Source organism: Myotis daubentonii, chromosome 2 (assembly GCF_963259705.1).
Source record: "Myotis daubentonii chromosome 2, mMyoDau2.1, whole genome shotgun sequence".
In the NCBI taxonomy this organism is placed as follows: domain Eukaryota; kingdom Metazoa; phylum Chordata; class Mammalia; order Chiroptera; family Vespertilionidae; genus Myotis; species Myotis daubentonii.
The window spans coordinates 57,321,306-57,345,518 of NC_081841.1; the positions used below are offsets into that span (position 1 = coordinate 57,321,306).

The 24,213-nt window shown below is 66.0% G+C and overlaps 1 protein-coding gene across 1 annotated transcript in view; it reads left to right on the forward strand.

The window, feature by feature from the left end:
* Window positions 1-21,287, forward strand: part of LRP1 (LDL receptor related protein 1) — a 78,467-nt gene extending 57,180 nt beyond the window's left edge. Inside the window, exons 44-89 of the mRNA XM_059683321.1 lie at window positions 148-340; window positions 897-1,022; window positions 1,186-1,314; window positions 2,156-2,275; window positions 2,469-2,582; window positions 2,865-3,014; window positions 3,093-3,215; window positions 3,459-3,575; window positions 3,727-3,855; window positions 4,109-4,231; window positions 4,318-4,458; window positions 4,544-4,734; window positions 5,541-5,724; window positions 5,855-5,940; window positions 6,075-6,194; window positions 6,662-6,849; window positions 6,992-7,197; window positions 7,612-7,800; window positions 8,342-8,490; window positions 8,926-9,019; window positions 9,114-9,230; window positions 9,398-9,517; window positions 9,859-9,981; window positions 10,141-10,266; window positions 10,640-10,756; window positions 11,384-11,490; window positions 11,577-11,709; window positions 12,329-12,448; window positions 12,571-12,693; window positions 13,035-13,175; window positions 13,265-13,399; window positions 13,484-13,603; window positions 14,688-14,956; window positions 15,443-15,621; window positions 16,084-16,190; window positions 16,416-16,532; window positions 16,912-17,088; window positions 17,230-17,370; window positions 17,465-17,638; window positions 17,957-18,118; window positions 18,488-18,662; window positions 20,114-20,215; window positions 20,363-20,427; window positions 20,542-20,632; window positions 20,725-20,869; window positions 21,002-21,287. Coding sequence (XP_059539304.1) covers window positions 148-340; window positions 897-1,022; window positions 1,186-1,314; window positions 2,156-2,275; window positions 2,469-2,582; window positions 2,865-3,014; window positions 3,093-3,215; window positions 3,459-3,575; window positions 3,727-3,855; window positions 4,109-4,231; window positions 4,318-4,458; window positions 4,544-4,734; window positions 5,541-5,724; window positions 5,855-5,940; window positions 6,075-6,194; window positions 6,662-6,849; window positions 6,992-7,197; window positions 7,612-7,800; window positions 8,342-8,490; window positions 8,926-9,019; window positions 9,114-9,230; window positions 9,398-9,517; window positions 9,859-9,981; window positions 10,141-10,266; window positions 10,640-10,756; window positions 11,384-11,490; window positions 11,577-11,709; window positions 12,329-12,448; window positions 12,571-12,693; window positions 13,035-13,175; window positions 13,265-13,399; window positions 13,484-13,603; window positions 14,688-14,956; window positions 15,443-15,621; window positions 16,084-16,190; window positions 16,416-16,532; window positions 16,912-17,088; window positions 17,230-17,370; window positions 17,465-17,638; window positions 17,957-18,118; window positions 18,488-18,662; window positions 20,114-20,215; window positions 20,363-20,427; window positions 20,542-20,632; window positions 20,725-20,869; window positions 21,002-21,142 — 6,399 coding nt within the window. The 3' untranslated portion in view covers window positions 21,143-21,287. The remainder of the gene's footprint in view (window positions 1-147; window positions 341-896; window positions 1,023-1,185; window positions 1,315-2,155; window positions 2,276-2,468; window positions 2,583-2,864; window positions 3,015-3,092; window positions 3,216-3,458; window positions 3,576-3,726; window positions 3,856-4,108; window positions 4,232-4,317; window positions 4,459-4,543; window positions 4,735-5,540; window positions 5,725-5,854; window positions 5,941-6,074; window positions 6,195-6,661; window positions 6,850-6,991; window positions 7,198-7,611; window positions 7,801-8,341; window positions 8,491-8,925; window positions 9,020-9,113; window positions 9,231-9,397; window positions 9,518-9,858; window positions 9,982-10,140; window positions 10,267-10,639; window positions 10,757-11,383; window positions 11,491-11,576; window positions 11,710-12,328; window positions 12,449-12,570; window positions 12,694-13,034; window positions 13,176-13,264; window positions 13,400-13,483; window positions 13,604-14,687; window positions 14,957-15,442; window positions 15,622-16,083; window positions 16,191-16,415; window positions 16,533-16,911; window positions 17,089-17,229; window positions 17,371-17,464; window positions 17,639-17,956; window positions 18,119-18,487; window positions 18,663-20,113; window positions 20,216-20,362; window positions 20,428-20,541; window positions 20,633-20,724; window positions 20,870-21,001) is intronic.
* Window positions 21,288-24,213: the final 2,926 nt, after the last annotated feature.

A 24,213-nucleotide genomic window follows, 5' to 3' on the forward strand; every position in this document is an offset into this window, starting at 1 on the left:
AATTCAGTGAGGGAGGTGGCACGGTGCCTCTGCAGGTCCCCCCCACTCTGTGACTGTCTAGGGGCCTAGGCCAGGCGCCGGCTGCAGGGGGTGGAGTCGGTGAGAGGCCCACGCGATGCTGGGATGGCAACGGCGCTGTTTCCGCAGGTGATCCTGAAGTCGGAGCCAGTCCACCCCTTCGGGTTGGCCGTGTACGGGGAGCACATCTTCTGGACCGACTGGGTGCGGCGGGCCGTGCAGCGCGCCAACAAGTACGTGGGCAGCGACATGAAGCTGCTGCGCGTGGACATCCCCCAGCAGCCCATGGGCATCATCGCGGTGGCCAACGACACCAACAGCTGTGAGTGGGGCCGCTGCACCAGCCGTGCTGTCCTGCCCGTCCTGCCAGTGTGCACACACATGCACACTCACACATTCACACACACTCCTACCACCCTCCTCTGGTCTCATCTGACTCCGTGGACCTCCAGCACCTGCTCTTGACATTCCTCCCACCCAGAACCGCGAATCCCCCGGAGGCTGATCGCACGCCCTCCGCCCAGGCTCTGCCTGCACCACCAGCTGCATCATGTGCAGACAGCCCCCCCACCCTGGGCTTGGCTGACTGAGTGTCCCCCACACGGACTGCAGCTTTCCCGGGCCTCTCGCACAGGCCCTGGGGCCCCATTGCATACATGATCTGAAGTCTGCTTAGATTTGACTCGCCCCAAAGCACACCTGGAATTCCATATGACACCCACCTACGAGCACACCCTCCATCTCAGGCACCCCAAAACCCCACCCAGCCCCCCACCACACACCTGCCACGGCCAGTGCCGGGAGCTCAGGGAAGCTGGGGGAGTGGGTGCGCATCCCGTCTGTGCACTCAAGCCCACTGCCCCCCGTCCCGGCCTCAGGTGAGCTCTCCCCCTGTCGCATCAACAACGAGGGCTGCCAGGACCTGTGTCTGCTCACCCACCAAGGCCACGTCAACTGCTCCTGCCGAGGGGGCCGCATCCTCCAGGAGGACCTCACCTGCCGGGGTGAGACGCGGGAGGGAGGCGGGTGCTGGCGGGGTCCGGGGTGCACCCTGGGGACCAGCCTCTCCCCTTTCACCGAGGAGAAACTGAGGATGCCCTCGTGCCGGGTGGGGAAAGGGATGCTGCAGGGACCCTGGCTCATGAAGCTCCCCGCCTCCCTCCCCAGCGGTGAATTCCTCGTGCCGAATACAAGACGAGTTCGAGTGCGCCAACGGCGAGTGCATCCACTTCAGCCTGACGTGCGACGGCGTCTCCCACTGCAAGGACAAGTCCGACGAGAAGCCTTCCTACTGCAGTAAGGAGCCACTCCCCAGACCCCTGGCCTCCAGGCACCAGCCTCCACTCCAACCTAAGGAGCCACTCCCCAGACCCCTGGCCTCCAGGCACCAGCCCTCCACTCCAGCCTAAGGAGCCACTCCCCAGACCCCTGGCCTCCAGGCACCAGCCTCCACTCCAGCCTAAGGAGCCACTCCCCAGACCCCTGGCCTCCAGGCACCAGCCTCCACTCCAGCCTAAGGAGCCACTCCCCAGATTCCTGGCCTCCAGGCACCAGCCTCCACTCCAACCTAAGGAGCCACTCCCCAGACCCCTGGCCTCCAGGCACCAGCCTCCACTCCAGCCTAAGGAGCCACTCCCCAGATTCCTGGCCTCCAGGCACCAGCCTCCACTCCAACCTAAGGAGCCACTCCCCAGACCCCTGGCCTCCAGGCACCAGCCTCCACTCCAACCTAAGGAGCCACTCCCCAGACCCCTGGCCTCCAGGCACCAGCCTCCACTCCAGCCTAAGGAGCCACTCCCCAGACCCCTGGCCTCCAGGCACCAGCCTCCACTCCAACCTAAGGAGCCACTCCCCAGACCCCTGGCCTCCAGGCACCAGCCTCCACTCCAGCCTAAGGAGCCACTCCCCAGATTCCTGGCCTCCAGGCACAGCCTCCACTCCAGCCAGGGACTCGGGAGTGAGGGAGCAAAAGCCCCAGGGCCCAGAGCGTTTTGCAGAGCCACCCGAGCCCTGTGCCAGGCGGGCCTGTAGCAGGGCTGCATTTTGTCCAGGGAATGAGTGCAGGGCAGCTCATCAGACGCAGAGGCAGCCCCTCCGCTGTAGCTGCTGCTGACCGCTGCCTGCTCCCCACCCGCAGACTCGCGCCGCTGCAAGAAGACTTTCCGCCAGTGCAACAACGGGCGGTGCGTGTCCAACATACTGTGGTGCAATGGGGCGGATGACTGTGGGGACGGCTCCGACGAGATTCCCTGCAACAGTGAGTGGGACGCTGTGCCCAGCCTCTGGCCCCCGGCCCCCGGCCTCCGACCTCTGCCCCACCCCACCTTGCCGAGCTTTGGGTCCCAGCCCCGGGGGTCTGGTTCAGGGCACTCTGTGACCGAACTTGGGCCTGGGCCGGCCTGGCCCCCCAGGGAGGACCCGCCTGATGGCACCCGTGGCCCCTGTTCTAGAGACGGCCTGCGGTGCCGGCGAGTTCCGCTGCCGGGACGGCACCTGCATCGGGAACTCCAGCCGCTGCAACCAGTTCGTGGACTGTGACGACGCCTCCGACGAGATGAACTGCAGTGAGTGGTGCCCTTCCTGGGACCGCCCTGGCTCCTGCCATGCTCCCGCCCCCCTCCTCCCTCTGGCCCACAGGCGGCCTGTATCCCCCCAGCCTGCTCCCTGCCTCCAGGCCGAGCTCCCTGGGACTCAGGGAGGGGCCGTGAGCGGAAGGTGCGGGCAGCACCCCCCTCAGGGACACCTGTCCAACTTTCCAAAACGCACCAAGGCCCGCACGGCCGGCCGCTGCCTGGGAGGGTGTTTGGAGGGAACTGGTGTCACCCCTCACCCCTGCCCCCCACCAGGCGCCACCGACTGCAGCAGCTACTTCCGCCTGGGGGTGAAGGGCGTGCACTTCCAGCCCTGTGAGCACACCTCCCTCTGCTACGCGCCCAGCTGGGTGTGCGATGGCGCCAACGACTGCGGGGACTACAGCGACGAGCGAGACTGCCCAGGTTCCGACGGTGGGCAGGTGCGCGGAGGGCGGCGGGCGCTGGAGCAGAGCAGGACCCTCATGCCCTTCTCGCCCCCAGGTGTGAAGCGCCCCAGATGCCCCCTGAATTACTTCGCCTGCCCCAGTGGGCGCTGCATCCCCATGAGCTGGACATGTGACAAGGAGGACGACTGTGAACATGGGGAGGATGAGACCCACTGCAGTGAGTGGCCAGCATCCCGTCCCTAAGCCGGGAGCCGCTAGGACCCCGTCCAGGCCCTGCTCTCGGCTTCCACCAGAAATGCCCTCCTGGGGGGAGGCACCTGGGGCCTTCACCCCGAACCCCCACCCAGACCCTGAAGAGAGGGGGTCACCTCTCCAGCTCCTGCTGGGCCCCACAGAGGGGTGCCGTGGTCTCCCCTCCCCTCCTCCCTCCCCATCTAACTGAGGCTTTTGACTGCCCCAGACAAGTTCTGCTCTGAGGCCCAGTTTGAGTGCCAGAACCATCGCTGCATCTCCAAGCAGTGGCTGTGTGACGGCAGCGACGACTGCGGGGACGGCTCGGACGAGGCGGCTCACTGTGGTGAGGGAGGCTCCCTGTGGGGAGGGGGGCTCCCTGTGGGGGGGGGCTCCCCGTGGGGGGGGCGGCTGGGGCCACGGATGCCCACCCCACCATCCACACACGCCCTGCCCTGCCTGCTCCCGGCCTCAGCAGCTCCCTGTTCCCTCCACAGAGGGCAAGACGTGCGGCCCCAACTCCTTCTCCTGCCCGGGCACCCATGTGTGTGTCCCCGAGCGCTGGCTCTGTGATGGGGACAAGGACTGTGCCGACGGCGCCGACGAGAGCGTGGCAGCCGGCTGCCGTGAGTGGCGGGGGTGGGTGGTGAGGAGTGGGCTGGGCAGCGAGTAGCCACGGCCTCACGTGGCAGAGCGGAAGCTGAGGTCCAGAAGAGGAAGCGCTGCAGCAGGGGTCACTCAGGGGGCCGTGGCAGAGCCCCGTCTGCAGCCCGGGCATCCGGACCCCCGTCTGTGCTCTGCCCCTTCTACCACTTGGGCCGCAGGAAGGTCTGGGCGGCGGGCGCACCTGGCCGGGGCTGAGGGCCTGTCCCCCCGCAGTGTACAACAGCACCTGCGACGACCGCGAGTTCATGTGCCAGAACCGCCAGTGCATCCCCAAGCACTTCGTGTGCGACCATGACCGCGACTGCGCCGACGGCTCGGACGAGTCCCCGGAGTGTGGTGAGCCCGGGGCCGTGGTGGGGAGCAGACCCCGTCCTCCGTGAGGTGTGCCCGGGGCCAACAGCCTCCCCCCCCCCCCCCCGCAGAGTACCCGACCTGTGGCCCCAATGAGTTCCGCTGCGCCAACGGCCGCTGCCTGAGCTCCCGCCAGTGGGAGTGCGACGGAGAGAACGACTGCCACGACCAGAGCGACGAGGCGCCCCTGAACCCGCACTGCACCAGCCCAGGTGGGCCGATGCCCGCGCCCGCCCCCCCCCACCCCCGCACCCGTTCCGGGGACCCCCTGACCTGGCCCTCTGCCCCCTCCCCCAGAGCACAAGTGCTACGCCTCCTCGCAGTTCCTGTGCAGCAGCGGGCGCTGCGTGGCCGAGGCGCTGCTCTGCAACGGCCAGGACGACTGCGGCGACGGCTCGGACGAGCGGGGCTGCCACGTCAACGAGTGTCTCAGCCGGAAGCTCAGCGGCTGCAGCCAGGAGTGCGAGGACCTCAAGATCGGCTTCAAGGTGTGCCCCGGCCCTCCTCACCCCGAGCCAGAGGGCACTCCGTTCTCCACCCCCATGCGCCCACTCGGCCACCCCCAGGGCTCCTGCAGCAGCGACCGAGCCGGGCGGGCGGGCGGCAGGCTTTGCCAGCCCACGTGAGAAAGGCTGAGAGAGCAGGGGGCATGTGGGTGTCACTTAGACGATGCCCAGGCTGCAGTCGGAGAGAGAGGCTGCACGGGAGGGAGAGCGAAACGGGGAGTGATCGCCATGGAGATGACATTTAAGTCCCTGAGTCTGGGTCCGACTCCCAAGGGAGTGAGCATGGATGGGAACGAAAAGCCCTGGGCCTGAGCCCGGTGCTTGGCCGCCTGGGGCTGGGGAGGGGTGGGGAGCTGGCCCAGCACCTGGGGCCGCCTGGGGCTGGGGAGGGGTGGGGAGCTGGCCCAGCACCTGGGGCCGCCTGGGGCTGGGGAGGGGTGGGGAACTGGCCCAGCACCTGGGGCGGCCCAGCACCTGGGGCGGAGAACAGGTGAGGAAAGCTTCGAGAGGAGCATGGCCAGCTCTGTCCAGTGGTGCCCACGGGTCACCCAGCGGAGGCCTGGGCACCGCCTGTGGAGGTGGACACGTGGCGGTCATGGGGACTCCTCTCGAGGTTTTGGCGGGTGAGGGCCGGATCGCTGGCACGGTTGGCTCAGTGTCTGCGTGCTGCCTGCCCCCCGTGGCGAGTCTGGGTTTTCCTAGTGGAGGGAACCAGAGCCCCACAAGAGCCGTCAGCCCCCGGGGAGGCCCGGCCCCCGGCCCCCAGCCAAGGCTCCCTGTGCCCGCAGTGCCGCTGCCGCCCCGGCTTCCGGCTGAAGGACGACGGCCGCACGTGTGCTGACGTGGACGAGTGCAGCACCACCTTCCCCTGCAGCCAGCTCTGCATCAACACCCACGGCAGCTACAAGTGTCTGTGCGTGGAGGGCTACTCCCCCCGCAGCGGCGACCCCCACAGCTGCAAGGCCGTGACCGGTGAGGTGGCCCGGGCCACAGCTGGGTGCTGTGGAGGGAGGGCTGGGACAGCGAGCTCACGACAGCCCGGGGACCAGGGGCGCCAGAATGGGCCCCAGCCCGCAGCTGAGCCAGGCTCCTCTGTCTCCAGATGAGGAGCCATTTCTGATCTTCGCCAACCGGTACTACCTGCGCAAGCTCAACCTGGACGGCTCCAACTACACGCTGCTGAAGCAGGTGCCAGCCCCGGCCTCCGCCCTGCCCCCGCCCGGGGCCCAGAGCGCCGTCCTCCCGCGGGGCCGTGGGCGTCCCAGCTCCCGGGCTGCCCCAGCCGCCCGCTCCTGTCTGCTCAGACCTGTCCCCCCACGCAGGGCCTGAACAACGCCGTCGCCTTGGACTTCGACTACCGCGAGCAGATGATTTACTGGACGGACGTGACCACTCAGGGCAGCATGATCCGCAGGATGCACCTCAACGGCAGCGACGTGCAGGTGCGGCCGGGGCCACCCCCAGCTGCCCTGCGGGGTGCAGAGATCCAGCACCCCAGGGCCCCTCCCCGGGGGGCGCTCTTTATGCCAAGGCCATCGCCCCTTCTCCCCACGCACCTACCCCAGTGACCTCCTCCCCCTTCCTGCTGAGCCCTCCGTGACTCTGCGTGGCCTTGCCTCTCCCCCTCCCCACGCCCAGAGGAAGGTCTGGGGGGCCCCTCTTGCTCTTTCCCTGATCCTCAGTGAGACCCCCCCTTGTGTCTGGCCTCCCTGAAGCCTGTGTGCCCAGGCACGTGCCGTGGGGGGCGTGAGGGTCTCTCATGTAGAGACCCCTTCCCTCGCACCTCGGCCGCCCCAGGCCCCAGGCTGGGCTTTTCCGTTGTCCTCACAGCCACGCTCCCCACGTACATACGGGGAAGCTGAGGCTGAGGGGCCCACCCAGGGCACTCAGGCTCCCCCCTCATCCGAAGGTGCTGCACCGGACCGGCCTCAGCAACCCCGACGGGCTGGCTGTGGACTGGGTGGGCGGCAACCTGTACTGGTGCGACAAAGGCCGCGACACCATTGAGGTGTCCAAGCTCAACGGGGCCTACCGGACGGTGCTGGTCAGCTCCGGCCTCCGTGAGCCCAGGGCTCTGGTGGTGGATGTGCAGAACGGGTAAGGGAGCCGGGAGTGGCGGGAGCTGGGAGCTGGTGAAAGCAGGTGGCAGGCGGCCAGGCCCCGTCCCCCCCGCATGCAGGTGGGAGCTGGAGGGACCGGTCGCTGGATCTCTAGGGCTCACTGCCCACCCTCCTGCCAGGTACCTGTACTGGACAGACTGGGGTGACCACTCGCTCATCGGCCGGATCGGCATGGATGGGTCTGGCCGCAGCGTCATCGTGGACACCAAGATCACGTGGCCCAACGGCCTGACCCTGGACTACGTCACCCAGCGCATCTACTGGGCCGATGCTCGGGAGGACTACATTGAGTTTGCCAGCTTGGACGGCTCCAATCGTCACGTTGGTCAGTGTGCCAGCGATGCTGCCCGGGCACCGCAGCCCTGATGGGGCTGGGGGTTGACGCTATCAGGGACCAGGACCCAGGGGCAAGAGTGGGCATAAAGCCAGAGGGCACGGCCGAGCCCCGCAGGGTGCGTCCCGGGGTCGGCCTCGGCCGGAGGACCCTTTCGCGCACAGTTCCAGGTGATGGCCGGCCGGGGCAGGTGGGCGTGGGGCCAGGGGTTGGCGAACTCTAGCTCCCCCTTCCTGACGGCAGACCATGGATGCTGTGCTGCAGGAGCCGGCTCAGACAGGCCGGGTCGGGGTTCCAGCTCTGCCACTTACTAGCCGTGCGACCTGGGGAAGCCACTGCGCCATCTGGGGCTGAGGCGGGCGCCCGCCTCGCGGGGCTGCTGACCTGTCCCCTCCCGGTCCGCAGTGCTCAACCAGGACATCCCGCACATCTTCGCACTGACCCTGTTTGAGGACTACGTCTACTGGACCGACTGGGAGACCAAGTCCATCAACCGAGCCCACAAGACCACGGGCGCCAACAAGACGCTCCTCATCAGCACGCTGCACCGGCCCATGGACCTGCACGTCTTCCACGCCCTGCGCCAGCCCGACGGTGAGTCGCAGTGGGGCGGGAGCAGGTGAAGGTGAGCGGCCCAAGGCCCCATCTCATCCCAGCGGGTTGGCACCCTCAGTCCCCCAGGGGCTCCTGCCCACCCCTTCTCCAGCACGGGAAGATTTGAGAGGTGTGGACAGGCTGTGGTCCGCCTCTCCGCAGCTCAGCCCAACCTGGGTCCCGCCCTGGACTCTCTCAGCCCCAAGGCCCTGAGGCCAGTCAAGCAGGGGGGGCCTGGGCGCAGGGACCCCGAAGGCGGGCGGCCATAGCTGAGGGAGGGCACAGGGAGGCAGCGTGGGCTGCAGGCTGGCCTCCTCCTGGCCGCGAGAGGCTCGCTCCTCTCTCTGGCCTCAGCTCCCTCCTGGGAGAGCAGGCTTGGCTCTGACTCTCCTCAGCCCAGGAGAGGGGCTGGGCAGCCGCTGCAGGCGGAGCAAGTGTTAGCAGCGAGCGCTGCCCTCGCTCTGCCAGGGGCCGGGGCTCGGGAGCGGTGGGCCGTCCGCTGGGCCCAGTCGCCGCCCTTGACCCCCCTGTCCTCTCGCAGTGCCCAATCACCCCTGCAAGGTCAACAACGGCGGCTGCAGCAACCTGTGCCTGCTGTCCCCCGGGGGCGGCCACAAGTGCGCTTGTCCCACCAACTTCTACCTGGGCAGCGATGGGCGCACCTGTGTGTCCAACTGCACGGCCAGCCAGGTGAGGCGGTCCCCCTGGGCCCCATTCAGCCATGCCGTGATCCCCCGGCCCCCACACCAGTGCCCCCACTCCTCCTTTGGACCCCCCACACCCTCTCTAATGTCCTCACGCATCTGGTTTTCCCACGCTAACACCCCCACATTTCTTGCCTACCTCTTGTCTCCCCACAGCAATACTTTTACACCCGTCACCTCACACAAACACCCCCACACCCTAACCCTGACCCTCCCTCACTGGTACCCCCAACCCTGGCCTCCACACAGACACCCCCTCACCTGGCCTTCCTGCACTCATCCCATCCCAGCCTTCGACCCAGCTCGTCCTCCCTCCAAAATACCCTGACCCTGCTTCTCCTGTGAGACATCCCAGCCCCTCAAAGAAAACCTCCGAGTTCCCCAGACCCCCACCAACCCCTCTCGCCCGCCTGCCCTCCAGTTTGTGTGCAAGAACGACAAGTGCATCCCCTTCTGGTGGAAGTGCGACACGGAGGACGACTGCGGGGACCACTCGGACGAGCCTCCCGACTGCCGTGAGTGCCCGGGCAGGCGGCCAGGGGCCCTGGTGGGGGCGGCCACACCCAGCACCCCTTCCTGATGCGGAGCCTCCCGCCCGCCCGCCCGCAGACGAGTTCAAGTGCCGCCCAGGACAGTTTCAGTGCTCGACCGGCATCTGCACAAACCCCGCCTTCATCTGTGACGGGGACAATGACTGCCAGGACAACAGTGATGAGGCCAACTGCGGTGAGGGCCGCCCCTCCCATCGCCCCTCCCCGGGGTCTGGGGGTTTCGTGCTGCGCTCTGAGGGCAAGCATGCTCAGCCCTCCGCCGCGTCCAGGCCCTGAGCCCGCACTCCCACGCCCTGCTCCTGAGCCCTCACCCACAGGAATGACCCCCCTTCCCTCCCCCAGACATCCACGTCTGCCTGCCCAGTCAGTTCAAGTGCACCAACACCAACCGCTGTATCCCCGGCATCTTCCGCTGCAACGGGCAGGACAACTGCGGGGACGGGGAGGACGAGCGGGACTGCCGTGAGTGCCCCCCCACCCCCCCCCCGTGGCAGGGAAGGGGGTGGTGGGAAAACACAGTTCACCCTGAAAACTGCCGCCCGCTGCTCCTGGGGGCCCTGCTGCCCCCCAGGAGCGTTGACGGAGGGCAGCGTACCTTGTCTTGGGTGTCTGGTTTGCTCCTGAAATCATGGTGCTCGGTAGAGAGATGTGCAGACCCAGGAGAACACAGCACCAGAGGCAGATACACTGTCCCTTCCTCCCACGAAAGTGCTCGCAGGAGGCGGGGAGGGGCGGGGCCGGCGAGACTGGAACTGTGGTGGGAGGCACAGGGCAAGGCCTCATTCTGTCCGTCCCCCCCACAGCCGAGGTGACCTGTGCCCCCAACCAGTTCCAGTGCTCCATCACCAAGCGCTGCATCCCCCGCGTCTGGGTCTGTGACCGGGACAACGACTGCGTGGACGGCAGCGACGAGCCTGCCAATTGCAGTGAGCAGCCTGGGGCACCCGGAGCCCACCTCCCGCAAGAGCCGCCCACCCCCTCCCAGGCCCCGGAGCCCCCTGGGGCCCCCTCAGTGCCCACTCCCACCCACCCACGCCCACCCTCACAGCACATTCCTGAGAGGCGCCTCCCTCACCCTCCTGCAGCCCAGATGACCTGCGGGGTGGATGAGTTCCGCTGCAAGGACTCCGGCCGCTGCATCCCCGCGCGCTGGAAGTGTGACGGAGAGGACGACTGTGGGGACGGCTCTGACGAGCCCAAGGAGGAGTGTGGTGAGCTTCCCCAGCCCCAGATCCGCGGGGCCGATCCTGCCGGTGGGGGTGGGCCCACGTCCGCTGATGGGGCCGAGCTGGGCTGCCTGCCTTCGGGGTCACCACGCGGCCTCGCCCCGGCTCCCTGTGCCTCCTGTCGGATTCCCTGTCCTGGAGCCCCCAGCACCGCCTCAGCACACGCCTGTGAGGCCTGTTCATCCCTCTGAGGCAGCTCCCCCACGCGGGTCCCTCCGGCCCCGGCCCCGTAACGGCCTCCCCGTGCTGACCTGTCTCGGGCTGCAGCGCCCACTCTCCCACCCTGTGTGGGACCCTTGTGGACCCTGCCGTCCGCCCCCACGCTGTCCCTGACGGCCCCCAACCCTGTCCCCCCCAGACGAGCGCACCTGTGAGCCCTACCAGTTCCGCTGCAAGAACAACCGGTGCGTGCCGGGCCGCTGGCAGTGTGACTACGACAACGACTGCGGGGACAACTCGGACGAGGAGAGCTGCAGTACGTCCCTCCCCACCCGCCCAGCAGGCGCCCGGCCCTGCCCGCAGGCCCGCGGCACCAGGGCAGCTGCCTCCAGGGCTGGGGGTCAGGAGCCCCTCCCCCCCTCCCCCCCACCCCACTCCACGCTGTGTATCTGAGTTGGTGCCATTTCACCTCATCTCATGTTTCTCTCCATTTTCACACTGTCCTCTTGGGGTTGCAGAGGTAGGTGTCTCCAATGTGCTGTGCTCCCACCACACCCCGCCTCTGCCCAGAGCCCACCCGTCCCCGTGCTGTGCCTCAGCCCATCATCCTTTACTGGCCACTCCCGAAACCCTGGTGCTTGTCTTAGTGGTCTCGTCCCTCCCCTCCCTTCCCCACACACAGTGTGTCCGGAGGGCAGGGCCAGGGACCCGTGCCCTCTCTTGTGTGTGTGCCCCAGGGGTGAGTGAGTGCCCTCTGTGCCCCGCTGGCCCCCTGAGGACAGCCAGTGGCTGCACGGGATTGGGTGAGCTTTTTGGTCATCAGGCCAGTCAGCTGGGCCTTCGGGAACGCCCGATGGGGGGTATGCCTCTGCCAAGGGCTGGAGATGCCCTCCAGGCTGGGTGCCTATGCCCACCTCCCGGGGCCTGTCTCGTCCCTCCCCAGCCCCTCGGCCCTGCTCTGAGAGTGAGTTTTCCTGTGCCAACGGCCGCTGCATCGCTGGGCGCTGGAAATGCGATGGGGACCATGACTGTGCGGATGGCTCGGACGAGGTGGGCAGGGGAGCCGAAGGGGGCAGTCAGAGCAGGGCCGCCGGGGCACCCAGGTCTGACCAGGATGCCCGCTCCCCGGCCCACAGAAGGACTGCACGCCCCGCTGTGACATGGACCAGTTCCAGTGCAAGAGCGGGCACTGCATCCCCCTTCGCTGGCGCTGTGATGCGGACGCCGACTGCATGGACGGCAGCGACGAGGAAGCCTGCAGCACTGGTGGTGAGCCCTGCCCGCCCCCACCCACAACAGCCCTGGCCCAGGAGCCAGTTGGGCTGAAATCCAGCAGAAACCGGAGGGCTATGTCCATCTCGGCCTCACCATAAGTTCCCAGAAGGCAGTCGGTTGCCTTGAGAAACAGCGTCCCTGCTCACGCCCCGTTCCCAGGGAAATGAGGCCCGACCTGCCCCCGCTGACCTGCGGGCGCCCCCGCCCCCTCCCGCAGCCTACAGGGCCCGTGGGAAGCGGGTGAGACCCCAGTGAGCGCAGGCTTCCTGGCTCTGCCCTGGGGGCTGAGGACGGGCTGGAACCCAGCCCCCCGACTCCCAGCCCAGTGCTCCTCTCCCGGAGGGGGCCCGTGTCCTGCAGCCACCACCAGACAGGGCCCTCTGGACCCTCTGGTCACTTCCCAAAAGGCCTTTTCTCCCCTAAAGAGCAGAGGAGGCAGCTCTGCCCAGCTGCCCGACTGGTAGGAAGCTACGCCTGGGTCCCATCTGGCTGTCCCACTGCCTGCCTGTGACTTGGCCGCCACGGTGGAGGGAGGGGTCTGGGCAGGGTCCTGCCCCTGGGCCCGGGCTGCCTGGCTCAGCCGCTGTTGGCTCTTTGCCCCCCTGGCCTGTAGTGCGGACCTGCCCGCTGGACGAGTTCCAGTGCAACAACACCTTGTGCAAGCCCCTGGCGTGGAAGTGCGATGGCGAGGACGACTGCGGGGACAACTCCGACGAGAACCCGGAGGAGTGCGGTGAGCGAGGCTCAGAGGGCGGGCGGGGGCGGAGCGCTGGGGGGGGGGGGTGGCGGGCAGGGCTCCCGGCTCCCAGGGCCCAGCAGCTCGCCCAGGGCTAATGCCGGCTCTGTCCCCCGCAGCCCGGTTTATGTGCCCCCCGAACCGGCCCTTCCGTTGCAAGAATGACCGAGTCTGCTTGTGGATCGGGCGCCAGTGTGACGGCACCGACAACTGCGGGGACGGGACTGATGAGGAGGACTGTGGTGAGCAAGGGCCAGTGAGGTGGAGCAGGGCCTGGGGGAGGGTGCACGGGGAGCAGGGGTGGGCCAAGTAGGAGCTGTGTCCAGGGAATGGGCTCCTTGGAAGGGGAGGTTCCATGGCTGGGAGCGTGGGGGCCCTTCCTGGGGGTGGAGAAGTCCCGGGGGTGGGGGGTGGGGCGCTGGCGGCTTCCTGATGCCCAAGGGCTGGAGGTTGAGACAGTGTCTAGCCAGCCTCTCCTGCAAGCTTGACAAGTGGCCAGGCTTGGTCCCAGCCTCACCCATGACGGCCTGGGAGGAAGGGCAGGGGGGTGAGTGCCCAGGACCTGAAGCCCCGCTCTCCGCAGAGCCCCCCACGGCTCAGACCGCCCACTGCAAAGACAAGAAGGAGTTTCTGTGCAGGAACCAGCGCTGCCTCTCCTCCTCGCTGCGCTGCAACATGTTCGACGACTGTGGGGACGGCTCCGACGAGGAGGACTGCAGCATCGGTGAGGGGCGTGCGGGCAGCTGGGGCCAGAGAGCCAAAGCCGGGCCCGGGGCGGCTCAGGGGAGAGGACCCACTCTCTGTCCCCCACAGACCCCAAGCTGACCAGCTGTGCCACCAACGCCAGCCTCTGCGGGGACGAGGCCCGCTGCGTGCGCACCGAGAAGGCCGCCTACTGCGCCTGCCGCTCCGGCTTCCACACGGTGCCAGGCCAGCCCGGGTGCCAGGGTAGGCAGGTGGGCCGGGGTGGGCGGGGAGAGGCAGAACCCCCATCACATGGGGTTTCTCCATGACCCTCCCGTGTCACCCCAGACATCAACGAGTGCCTGCGCTTCGGCACCTGCTCCCAGCTCTGCAACAACACCAAGGGCGGCCACCTCTGCAGCTGCGCCCGCAACTTCATGAAGACACACAACACCTGCAAGGCCGAAGGTGCGGAGCCCGAGGGGGCAGGGGGCAGGGGGCAGGGCACGGGCACGGGCGGGGCTGGCAGGGCCGGCTCATCGAGGAGGGCTGGGTGAGGGCAGCACACGTACGTCCCACACCTGCCCCCGCCCGCCCCTTCCGGGGGAGGCAGACACACATTGCCGTGCTCGCAGTCACATGTGCCCCGCCTGCGTGTTCCCTTCCTGCTTTCCTTTTCGCCGCTTTGTTGAGATTAAGTGAGAAAGTTGTCAGATATTTAATGTACGAGGTGATGATTTGATCCGCGTGCAGTCGTGAAAGGATTCCCCCACCGAGTGAATTAACACAGCCATCAGCTCACAGGTACCTTCTTGTTTTTGAACATGGGCTTAGACCAGCGGTTCTCAACCTGTGGGTCGCGAGCCCTTTGGGGGTCGAACGACCCTTTCACAGGGGTCGCCTAAGACCATCAGAAAACACATACATAATTACATATTGTTTTTGTGATTAATCACTATGCTTTAATTATGTTCAATTTGTGACAATGAAATTGGGGGTCACCACAACATGAGGAACTGTATTAAAGGGTCGCGGCATCAGGAAGGCTGAGAACCACTGGCTTAGACACACACCGCGGCGTCCTTGTGCAGAAGCACACCCAACACCCAAGTGCACTCCCGTGCGCACGCGTACCTACCCCCTCCGTGTCTGTGCACATAAGCCACACGCATGTGCACCCGCGGGCACACAGCAGACAGTGCGTAGCAGAGAGCCTGGTGATGAACCAGAGGCCATGAGGAGCCGGCGCCCGTGGGGCTGGAGGAGCAGGGACAGCCTCCAGAGGGGCAGGTCCCCTGGATAAGCTGAGGAGAGAGGAGGAAGGACCTTCTGAGGGCCGAGGCCGGCACGGGGGCGCTGGGACGAGCCGCGGCTTCTGACCAGGAGGCTGGTTCGGAGCGAAGACGTTAGTGCGCAAGGGGCTGGGCTGGGTGAGGCGCACGTCTCGGGCACGCTCCTCCCCGCACCGGGCCGACAGCCCCAGCCCGGCCCCCAGCCCGGCCTCCTGCCCCAGCCTTCCCCACACCCAACATCTGGCCGCTTGCCCCTGCAGGCTCTGAGTACCAGGTCCTGTACATCGCCGACGACAACGAGATCCGCAGCCTGTTCCCCAGCCACCCCCACTCAGCGTACGAGCAGGCCTTCCAGGGCGATGAGAGCGTCCGCATCGACGCCATGGATGTGCATGTCAAGGCTGGCCGCGTCTACTGGACCAACTGGCACACGGGCACCATCTCCTACCGCAGCCTGCCGCCCGCTGCGCCTCCCACCACTTCCAATCGTCACCGGCGAGAGATTGACCGGGGTGTCACCCACCTTAATGTGAGCACCAGCCTGGGGGGGCTCTGAGCAGAGTTGGGAAAGGACAGTGGAGGGCAGAGGTGAGACTGAAGGGCAAGGGCGGTCAGGATTATGTCGGAGGCAGGGACCGCAGGCGGCAGAGCAGTGAGTCTGCAGCCCCCGGAGAGGGCGCTGGGCACACAGGCCTGCAGTACGGAGCCACATCCAACTCCGATCCCCATGCCACCCACTGTGTCAGTCTTGGCCGACCTATTCGGCCTCTTTGGGCCTCACTTTGTTCCTCAATAAAGCAGCGTAATGATAGCTAATCCAGCAAAATACGCGGGAGCGCGAAGGGTGGCCCGTAACATCATTATCTGCGGAGTCTCCTCAAAGCCGGGGATTAGCTCTCCGTCTGGGATGAGTTTTTAGCAGAGAGCGGCTGGCAGAGTTGGGGGGCGTGGACAATGGGCAGGAAGACAAAGGGTGGTAGCCCTGACACTGTGCTCCCCCCCACCCCCCGTTCAGATTTCAGGGCTCAAAATGCCGAGGGGCATCGCCATCGACTGGGTGGCCGGGAACGTGTACTGGACGGACTCCGGCCGAGACGTGATTGAGGTGGCGCAGATGAAGGGCGAGAACCGCAAGACGCTCATCTCCGGCATGATCGACGAGCCCCACGCCATCGTGGTGGACCCGCTGAGGGGGTGGGCAGGGCTCGGGGGCGGCGTCTGGGCTGGGGCGGGGGTGGGGCCCCAGCACCCCAGGCACACTCTTTCCCGCCCAGCCCGGCCTGGGCCTCGGGTCTTCCCAGCTGCCCCTCTCTGGCCCTCCCCTCCCTGCCTGTGCCCAGGACTCCCACGGGCCTGCTCGCCGGGGCCTGACGGCCATGTGGCTGCTGTCCTGGGCAGCAGAGTCTGGGCTGCTCCCCGGCCCCAGGGGCCGGCTCTGCCCATGTAGCTGACCTGGATCAGCACACGGTGGTTTTAGAAGAAGAGTCTTAACCTGGTCAGGGAGCTGGCGCCCCGATTCTCTCTGGGGGAGGCAGATAGAGCACCCCCCTAAGACCCCGAGGTCCCTGTGCCCAGGCCCACCCCCGGCGCACCTGCTGGCCCACCTCGGTCGGCCTCCTCAGGTCCTACCCGTCCTCACCCCTTCTCCCTCCCCAGCACCATGTACTGGTCAGACTGGGGGAACCACCCCAAGATTGAAACGGCAGCGATGGATGGGACCCTGCGGGAGACGCTGGTTCAGGACAACATCCAGTGGCCCACGGGTCTGTGGCGGCCGCGGACAGGGGGTGGCAGGGGCCGGTTCGCCAAAGTCACACAGAAGCGGGGGGGGGGGGGGGGGGGAGGGGGGGGGCTCACAGGGATGGCGGGCGGGTTTGGAAGCTTTTCCAGAGCTCGATGGGGAGTGGTTGCGGGAACAGGGGGGCGGTCCCCACGTGCAGACAGTTCTGCTTCTCCCCAGCCGGGGCCTCACCACTCTGTCTCCCCAGGCCTGGCCGTGGACTATCACAACGAGCGGCTCTACTGGGCGGATGCCAAGCTCTCGGTCATCGGTAGCATCCGGCTCAATGGCACTGACCCCATCGTGGCTGCCGACGGCAAGCGAGGTGCGTGTCCGACAGCAGCCGTGCCACCCGACCTCGGGCCCCATCCCCTGCGCCGAGCCCACGGCCTCCCCGTGCCTGCTGCCCTCCCCAGCCCGGCCCTCTCCCACCCTCTGGCCCACTTGTCCCTTCATTCATTGCATCGATGAGTATTGAGCCGCATGGAGGTGGCAGTAGGAACTTAGCAAATGGGAGAGGCAGCAGAAGTCGGTCCTGACCCCAGAAGGCTAGGGGTGATGGGCCTTGTGCGGAGGTCGCCGGGAGGAAGGAGAGGCGGGGGCCTGTGGTTTGGGATATGTTGGATTTGAGGTGCCTGGGAACCATGAGGCCAGTGCCCTGAGAGTGTGACAGGGCCTGAGTCCCCTCCACGCCCCCTCCCCAGGCCTGAGTCACCCCTTCAGCATCGATGTCTTTGAGGATTACATCTACGGGGTCACCTACATCAACAACCGTGTCTTCAAGATCCATAAGTTTGGACACAGCCCCTTGATCAACCTGACGGGGGGCCTGAACCACGCCTCGGACGTGGTCCTGTACCACCAGCACAAGCAGCCTGAAGGTGGGCAGGAGGCCGGGCTGGGCGGGGAAGGCCGGGGGCATCGAGTCTCCGCCCGGGCCATGGCTCCCGGTTCCCGGTGGGCAGGGCAGAGTCCCGGTCCCCGGGGCTCAGCCGCCTCCTGCCCCCCCCCACCCCCCGCAGTGACCAACCCCTGTGACCGCAAGAAGTGCGAGTGGCTCTGCCTGCTGAGCCCCAGCGGCCCTGTCTGCACCTGCCCCAACGGGAAGCGCCTGGACAACGGCACCTGCGTGGCTGTGCCCTCTCCGACGCCCCCGCCCGATGGTATGCTCGCCCTCCCCGCCCGGCCCCCCCAGGACCCTCCTCCCCACAGCCCCTGAGACCCTCCCTCCCTGCTCTGCCCCCGGTCCTCCCGCAGCTCCTCGCCCGGGAACCTGTAACCTGCAGTGCTTCAACGGCGGCAGCTGCTTCCTCAACGCCCGGAGGCAGCCCAAGTGCCGCTGCCAGCCCCGCTACACGGGCGACAAGTGCGAGCTGGACCAGTGCTGGGAGCACTGTCAGAACGGGGGCACCTGCGCGGCCTCCCCCTCCGGTATGCCTCCGTTTTCCCAGCGGGACGCTCCCAGCCCCTCGGCCGAGCCCCCAAACCCAGGGCCCGCCTCAGGCAAATCCCCGGGTCCCGCCCCCTGCCTTCTCCTCTGCCTCCGGCACCCTCCGGCACCCTCCGGCGCCCTCCGGCACCCTCCGGCGCCCTCCTGCGCCCTCCGGCACCCTCCGGCACCCTCCTGCGCAGGGCCCCGGGTCCCGCCCCTGCTGTCCGCCTCCCGCCCAGAGCCTCACAGCCTGTCCCTCTGCAGTGGGGCCGGGGAGCTCGGCGGGCCACGGTCCCGCTCACACGTCCTCTCCACAGGCGTGCCCACGTGCCGCTGCCCCACCGGCTTCACGGGCCCCAAGTGCACCCAGCAGGTGTGTGCGGGCTACTGTGCCAACAACAGCACCTGCACTGTCAACCAGGGCAACCAGCCCCAGTGCCGATGCCTACCTGGCTTCCTGGGTGACCGCTGCCAGTTCCGTGAGTTAGCCGCCCCTGGGCCCAGGGGAAGGGCGAGGGGAGCTGGGGGCCCGAGAGCCTGGCAGGGGAGCCACAGGCGTGGGTTCCAGGGAGGAAGGCCGTTCATAGCTCAGCCAGGCCAGGCAGCTGGTGCTCCCCGGTGGGGGTGTGGACGCTTCCTCTGAGCAAGCGAGCCCTCTGGCATCAGGATTGGCCACGCAACAGCAGGGCCTGTCAGGGTGCTCAGGGACATCCTTGTACCCTGGAGCCCGTCAGGTGGGGATCGCCCAGAAGACCTGGGGTGTCCAGCTCCCCCCACATACACACAATATGGAAGACCCTCATGAGGGTGGGGTTTCAGGCATCTCCTGTCCACCCACCAAACCACAGGGCAGTGCTCTGGCTACTGTGAGAACTCCGGCACCTGCCAAATGGCTGCTGACGGCTCCCGGCAGTGCCGCTGCACCAACCACTTCGAGGGGCCCAGGTGTGAAGTGAGTAAGTGCAGCCGCTGTCTCGACGGAACCTGCGCGGTCAACAGGCAGAGTGGGGACGTCACCTGCAAGTGAGCGCCTGGCCAGATCCTGCCCCCATCTGCTCCTCCCAGCCCTGCCCCAGCCTCTCAGACACCCCTCTACCAGCCCTGCCCTGCCCCAGCCTCAGCCTCTCAGACACCCCTCTACCAGCCCTGCCCTGCCCCAGCCTCAGCCTCTCAGACACCCCTCTACCAGCCCTGCCCTGCCCCGCCCCAGCCTCTCAGACACCCCTCTACCAGCCCTGCCCTGCCCCAGCCTCAGCCTCTCAGACACCCCTCTACCAGCCCTGCCCTGCCCCGCCCCAGCCTCTCAGACACCCCTCTACCAGCCCTGCCCCTGCCCCGCCACAGCCTCTCAGACACCCCTCTACCAGCCCTGCCCCGCCCCAGCCTCTCAGACACCCCTCTACCAGCCCTGCCCCGCCCCAGCCTCTCAGACACCCCTCTACCAGCCCTGCCCTGCCCCGCCCCAGCCTCAGCCTCTCAGACACCCCTCTACCAGCCCTGCCCTGCCCCGCCCCAGCCTCAGCCTCTCAGACACCCCTCTACCAGCCCTGCCCTGCCCCAGCCTCTCAGACACCCCTCTACCAGCCCTGCCCCGCCCCAGCCTCTCAGACACCCCTCTACCAGCCCTGCCCCGCCCCAGCCTCAGCCTCTCAGACACCCCTCTACCAGCCCTGCCCTGCCCCGCCCCAGCCTCTCAGACACCCCTCTACCAGCCCTGCCCCGCCCCAGCCTCAGCCTCTCAGACACCCCTCTACCAGCCCTGCCCTGCCCCGCCCCAGCCTCAGCCTCTCAGACACCCCTCTACCAGCCCTGCCCCGCCCCAGCCTCAGCCTCTCAGACACCCCTCTACCAGCCCAGCCCTGCCCCGCCCCAGCCTCAGCCTCTCAGACACCCCTCTACCAGCCCTGCCCTGCCCCACCCCAGCCTCTCAGACACCCCTCTACCAGCCCTGCCCTGCCCTGCCCCAGCCTCTCAGACACCCCTCTACCAGCCCTGCCCCGCCCCAGCCTCAGCCTCTCAGACACCCCTCTACCAGCCCTGCCCTGCCCTGCCCCAGCCTCAGCCTCTCAGACACCCCTCTACCAGCCCTGCCCCGCCCCAGCCTCAGCCTCTCAGACACCCCTCTACCAGCCCTGCCCTGCCCTGCCCCAGCCTCAGCCTCTCAGACACCCCTCTACCAGCCCTGCCCTGCCCCAGCCTCAGCCTCTCAGACACCTCTCTACCAGCCCTGCCCCTGCTCCAACCACTCAGACACCCCTCTACCAGCCCAGCCCTGCCCCGCCCCAGCCTCAGCCTCTCAGACACCCTTCTACCAGCCCTGCCCTGCCCCAGCCTCAGCCTCTCAGACACCTCTCTACCAGCCCTGCCCTGCCCCGCCCCAGCCTCTCAGACACCCCTCTACCAGCCCTGCCCCTGCTCCAACCACTCAGACACCCCTCTACCAGCCCTGCCCAGCATCTCACTTCCTCTTGCAGCTGCACAGATGGTCGGGTGGCCCCCAGCTGTCTGACCTGCGTTGGCCACTGCAGCAATGGTGGTTCCTGCACCATGAACAGCAAAATGATGCCTGAGTGCCAGTGAGTTGGGCCTGAGCCTCACCCAGGCCTAGATCCTCCCCTTCCCCAAATCTCAGTGGGACCATCAGAATCCCATGGCCCTTCTCCATCTCCCTGGCAGCCATGGCTCGAAGTCGTGCCTGCTCAGCTCTGCTCTTCCGTCTGCAGGTGCCCACCCCACATGGCAGGACCCCGGTGTGAAGAGCAAGTGGTCAGCCAACAGCAGCCTACACGTAGGTGGCAGGGGGTGGGGAGGCATGGCTGCCGGGACCTGGAATTGGCGGGGGGGGGGGGGGGGGTCTTGCTTCCTGTGCCTTTTGAACTGTTTCCCATCTCCTCTCCTCTAGATATGGCCTCCATCCTAATCCCTCTGCTGTTGCTGCTACTGCTGCTTCTGGTAGCGGGAGTGGTATTCTGGTACAAGCGGCGAGTCCGGGGGTGAGTTATGGGGAGTCTGGGAAATTCTAGTCATTACCACCTCGCCTGACACCTCTAGAATCCCTGCCCCCTGTGCTCCTGCCTCTCCCCAGGGCTAAGGGCTTCCAGCACCAGCGGATGACCAACGGGGCCATGAACGTGGAGATCGGGAACCCTACCTACAAGATGTACGAAGGCGGGGAGCCTGATGATGTGGGAGGCCTCCTGGATGCTGACTTTGCCCTGGACCCTGACAAGGTGGGCTGGGAGGACAGGAGGCGGCTGCTTGGGCAGGGAGAAGAGGCTGTGGATGGGGTGTTTGGGGGGTGGGATACCAAGGCCATAGAGCCCAGCCTCTGAGTCCCACCGGAACCCTCTGTCACCTTACAGCCCACCAACTTCACCAACCCCGTGTACGCCACACTCTACATGGGGGGCCACGGCAGCCGCCACTCCCTGGCCAGCACGGATGAGAAGAGAGAACTCCTGGGCCGGGGCCCTGAGGATGAGATAGGGGACCCTTTGGCGTAGGCCCGGCCCTGCCCCGTCGGACTTCCCCGAGAGCCTCCTGCCCCTGCCAGAGAAGTCCTTCCGTGAGCCCCTCCTGCCCGCCAGCCCTCCCCGGCCTGCCGGGATGTATAAATGTAAAAATGAAGGAATTACTTTTTATATGTGAGTGAGCAAGTGAGCGAGCACAGTATTATCTCTTTTCATTCTTCTCCTTCCTGCCCACTCCTCAGCACTCCCCGCCCCCCAGTGCTGCCTTCGGGGAGAGGGGGGGCATGGAGGCCTCCGGGGGCTCCTTTGGCTCACAGGTATGAGGGACCCCCACTTCCCATCTTCCCACCAAAATGCACCTCCACTGGGAGAGCTGGTGGTGCCGCCTCCCCTTCCTGGTCAAGACACTTTGTCAGGGCTCTCCCTGCGGTCCCCCCTTTACCCTCCCGGCTCCCCGAGGGCTGATTCTGGGGCGGAGAGTCCTTCGCTGCCCCTGTCTGGAGGATTTGGCTCTGGCTGAGGTAGGAAGGGAAGGATGGAGTTTTTTAGTTCTTGGGGCATGCATCCCATGCCCCCAGCCCCCATTCTAGGGGCAACCTTGAGATGGCCATGTTCAGTACCCCTCCCAGACAGGCACCCCATCTCCAGTGCCCCCACATGGCTCCCAGGGCTGGAGACTTTGGTAAACAGTCCCCCAGACTCCCCTCCCCTGGGGAGGAGGTGGGGCCCACCAAGGAAGGGCAAGCGGGCAGCCCCGTTTTGGGGACAGGAACGTTTTAATAATTTTTGCTGAATTCCTTTACAACTAAATAACAGATATTGTTATAAATAAAATTGTAAAAAAGAAAAAAAAAAAAAAACAAAGAAAAGAAAAAAAAATCCACTTGTGTCTACCTATGAGTGTGAGATTCTGGGAGCTGGGCTGTGCTTTCTTGCTTCAGCCACCAGAGGGAGCCCTGCTCCACGCCATGCTGGAGGCAGGCTTGAGAGTCTGAGTGCCCTTTTCCCTCCTCCACCCGGGCAGTGGCAGGAGGAGGGGGTGACACTGGACTTGACAAGAAAGGTCTGCTTCTCCCGGTGTGTGGCCTTGAGCAGGTGACTTCACCTCTCTTGGCTCTGGGGTCCTAACTCCAAGATCTGTTTCTCTGCACCGTCACTTTTATGGGACACCACCACCCCTACCCAAATGATCCCCCACAGTGAGAGGTCCCACCATGAGAAATGAACACACTAGGTTTGCGAGGGGGTTTCCGATCCTTCAGCGTGGTCCCATACAGCTCTCTGCCTGAAGGTGCTCTTAAAGCGCTACCATCTCACAGGTCATGGAGACCAGCTAATCAGATGCCAAGAGTAGAACCCCGGGTTCAGGAGAAGGGGGTCCTGGAGTGAGAGCAGGGAAAACCAGTGTGCCAGGCTCTGAGGGCCACCGACAGACCTAGTTTATCCATCAGTTTAGACGTCCCAGGGTGGACAGGAAAGGATAGCTACAATCAAGGGGTCCCCGGTCTACTTCAACCCCTGACCCGAGAAGGGGACGTCTTGCAGGTCACACAGCTTTACACTGAGTCCCACTCTCCCCTCAACAGGAAATATGAGCTTAGGGTGGCTGCAAAGGCCCCTTACCCAACTCCCAAAGGGGAGCGCTGCTTTTCGTTCCTCTTCCTTCTTACCTCTGAGATCTCACCTCCATCCTCGGCCTCCAAGCCACCTCGGAGAGCTTCCACTGCCCCGTCTCCCTAAAGGGCCAAGGGCAGAGGGATCCTGCTGAGAGAAGGGGCGTCCTTGATCTTTGAGAGGGAGGTTTGTGCACCCATGTGTCCACCAGGTGGCGCATGTACTCCTGCGGAGCTGCTCATCCTGAAGCCCAGCACAGCCCCCTCCCCAACACACACTAATTATGCACCTGCGGGCGGACCCCAGCCCAGCTTCTCCCTTTCTTCCCAGGGGCTATTCTACCACACCCCCTCCACCCTCCGCCAGCGGCTCCTCTCCCTCCCCCAGCGCTTCTGCTCCCCCTGCGCCCGCCTGCTCCCCCACCACACCACCACCAGCCCCACCCCCTCACTCGCTCCCTCTGCCAGCCGTACATCTGGCGCCCCCGGGGAGCCACTGATTCTCTGCCTGTCGCCTCAAGATCCTGGGCAAAGCGAGAGGGGCCCCCAGCTGCGGCTTGGAAGGCACACCCCTCCAGTCAGCATCCTCTCTCTGCCCCCACCCCCAGGAACAGCAAGGAGAGGGTCTAGCAGGAGGGAGAAACGAGTAGAACCAGGGGCAGAGACGATATAGACAGAATGAGAGACGAGATACAGAGATGGAGAAATACAGGGACAGGCAAAGACCCAGAGAAGGGAGGGGGTGGTGTGTGTGTGTGTGTGTGGCTGGAGAGAGAAGGGGGCAACCTGAGATTGTAGCAAAAGAAGGATAGATGGGGTGGGTCTGGGCTCCAGAAGATCAAGACCCTGGTGATGGGCATCTGTCCTGGGCACCCAAGGCCATAGTGTGCCCACTGCCCCACCCACTGTTGCCACACCCCTGGGCTTGAGGCCTGGGCTCAGGATTCTGGTTGGAGCCTTGGAGCCTCTGGTCTGGCCACTCCTGCCCCTTTCTCCTCTCTGTTCCTCTTGCACCCAGATTCCTGCCACCCGGCTGGCTGCCTGCCTCATCTTCTCAGCCTCCCTGATCTTTTGTGTGAGTGTCTGTCACATCCCTATATCTATCTGTTTGTACGCACCGGGCTTGTCTTCTGGACTGGCAGTGCCAGCGTACACCTGTGTGTCCATCTCTGTCCGACGCTTGCCTCTCTGCCAAGGCAAGGAAGCAGGGTAGGCTCTGAACACCTGGGGGGTGTACTTGTCTCTTGGTGCAACTGCATTTGTCTCTGTGTATGCTCCCGAGTGCGTGTAAACCAGCTGTGTCCCTGTGTCCGTGTGCCTCTAGCATGTTCTGGCCTCTGCATGAATGTGTTTCACTCTGCCTGTGAGCTCACCTCCGTGCTGTGGCCTGCCTCTGTGTGCATGGCTGGGTGTGTGTGTGTGGGTGTCTCAGGGTGTGCGCCTCTGTCTCTTTGCTTGTCTCCATCTCTCTCCTTGTCCCTATCTCTGTTT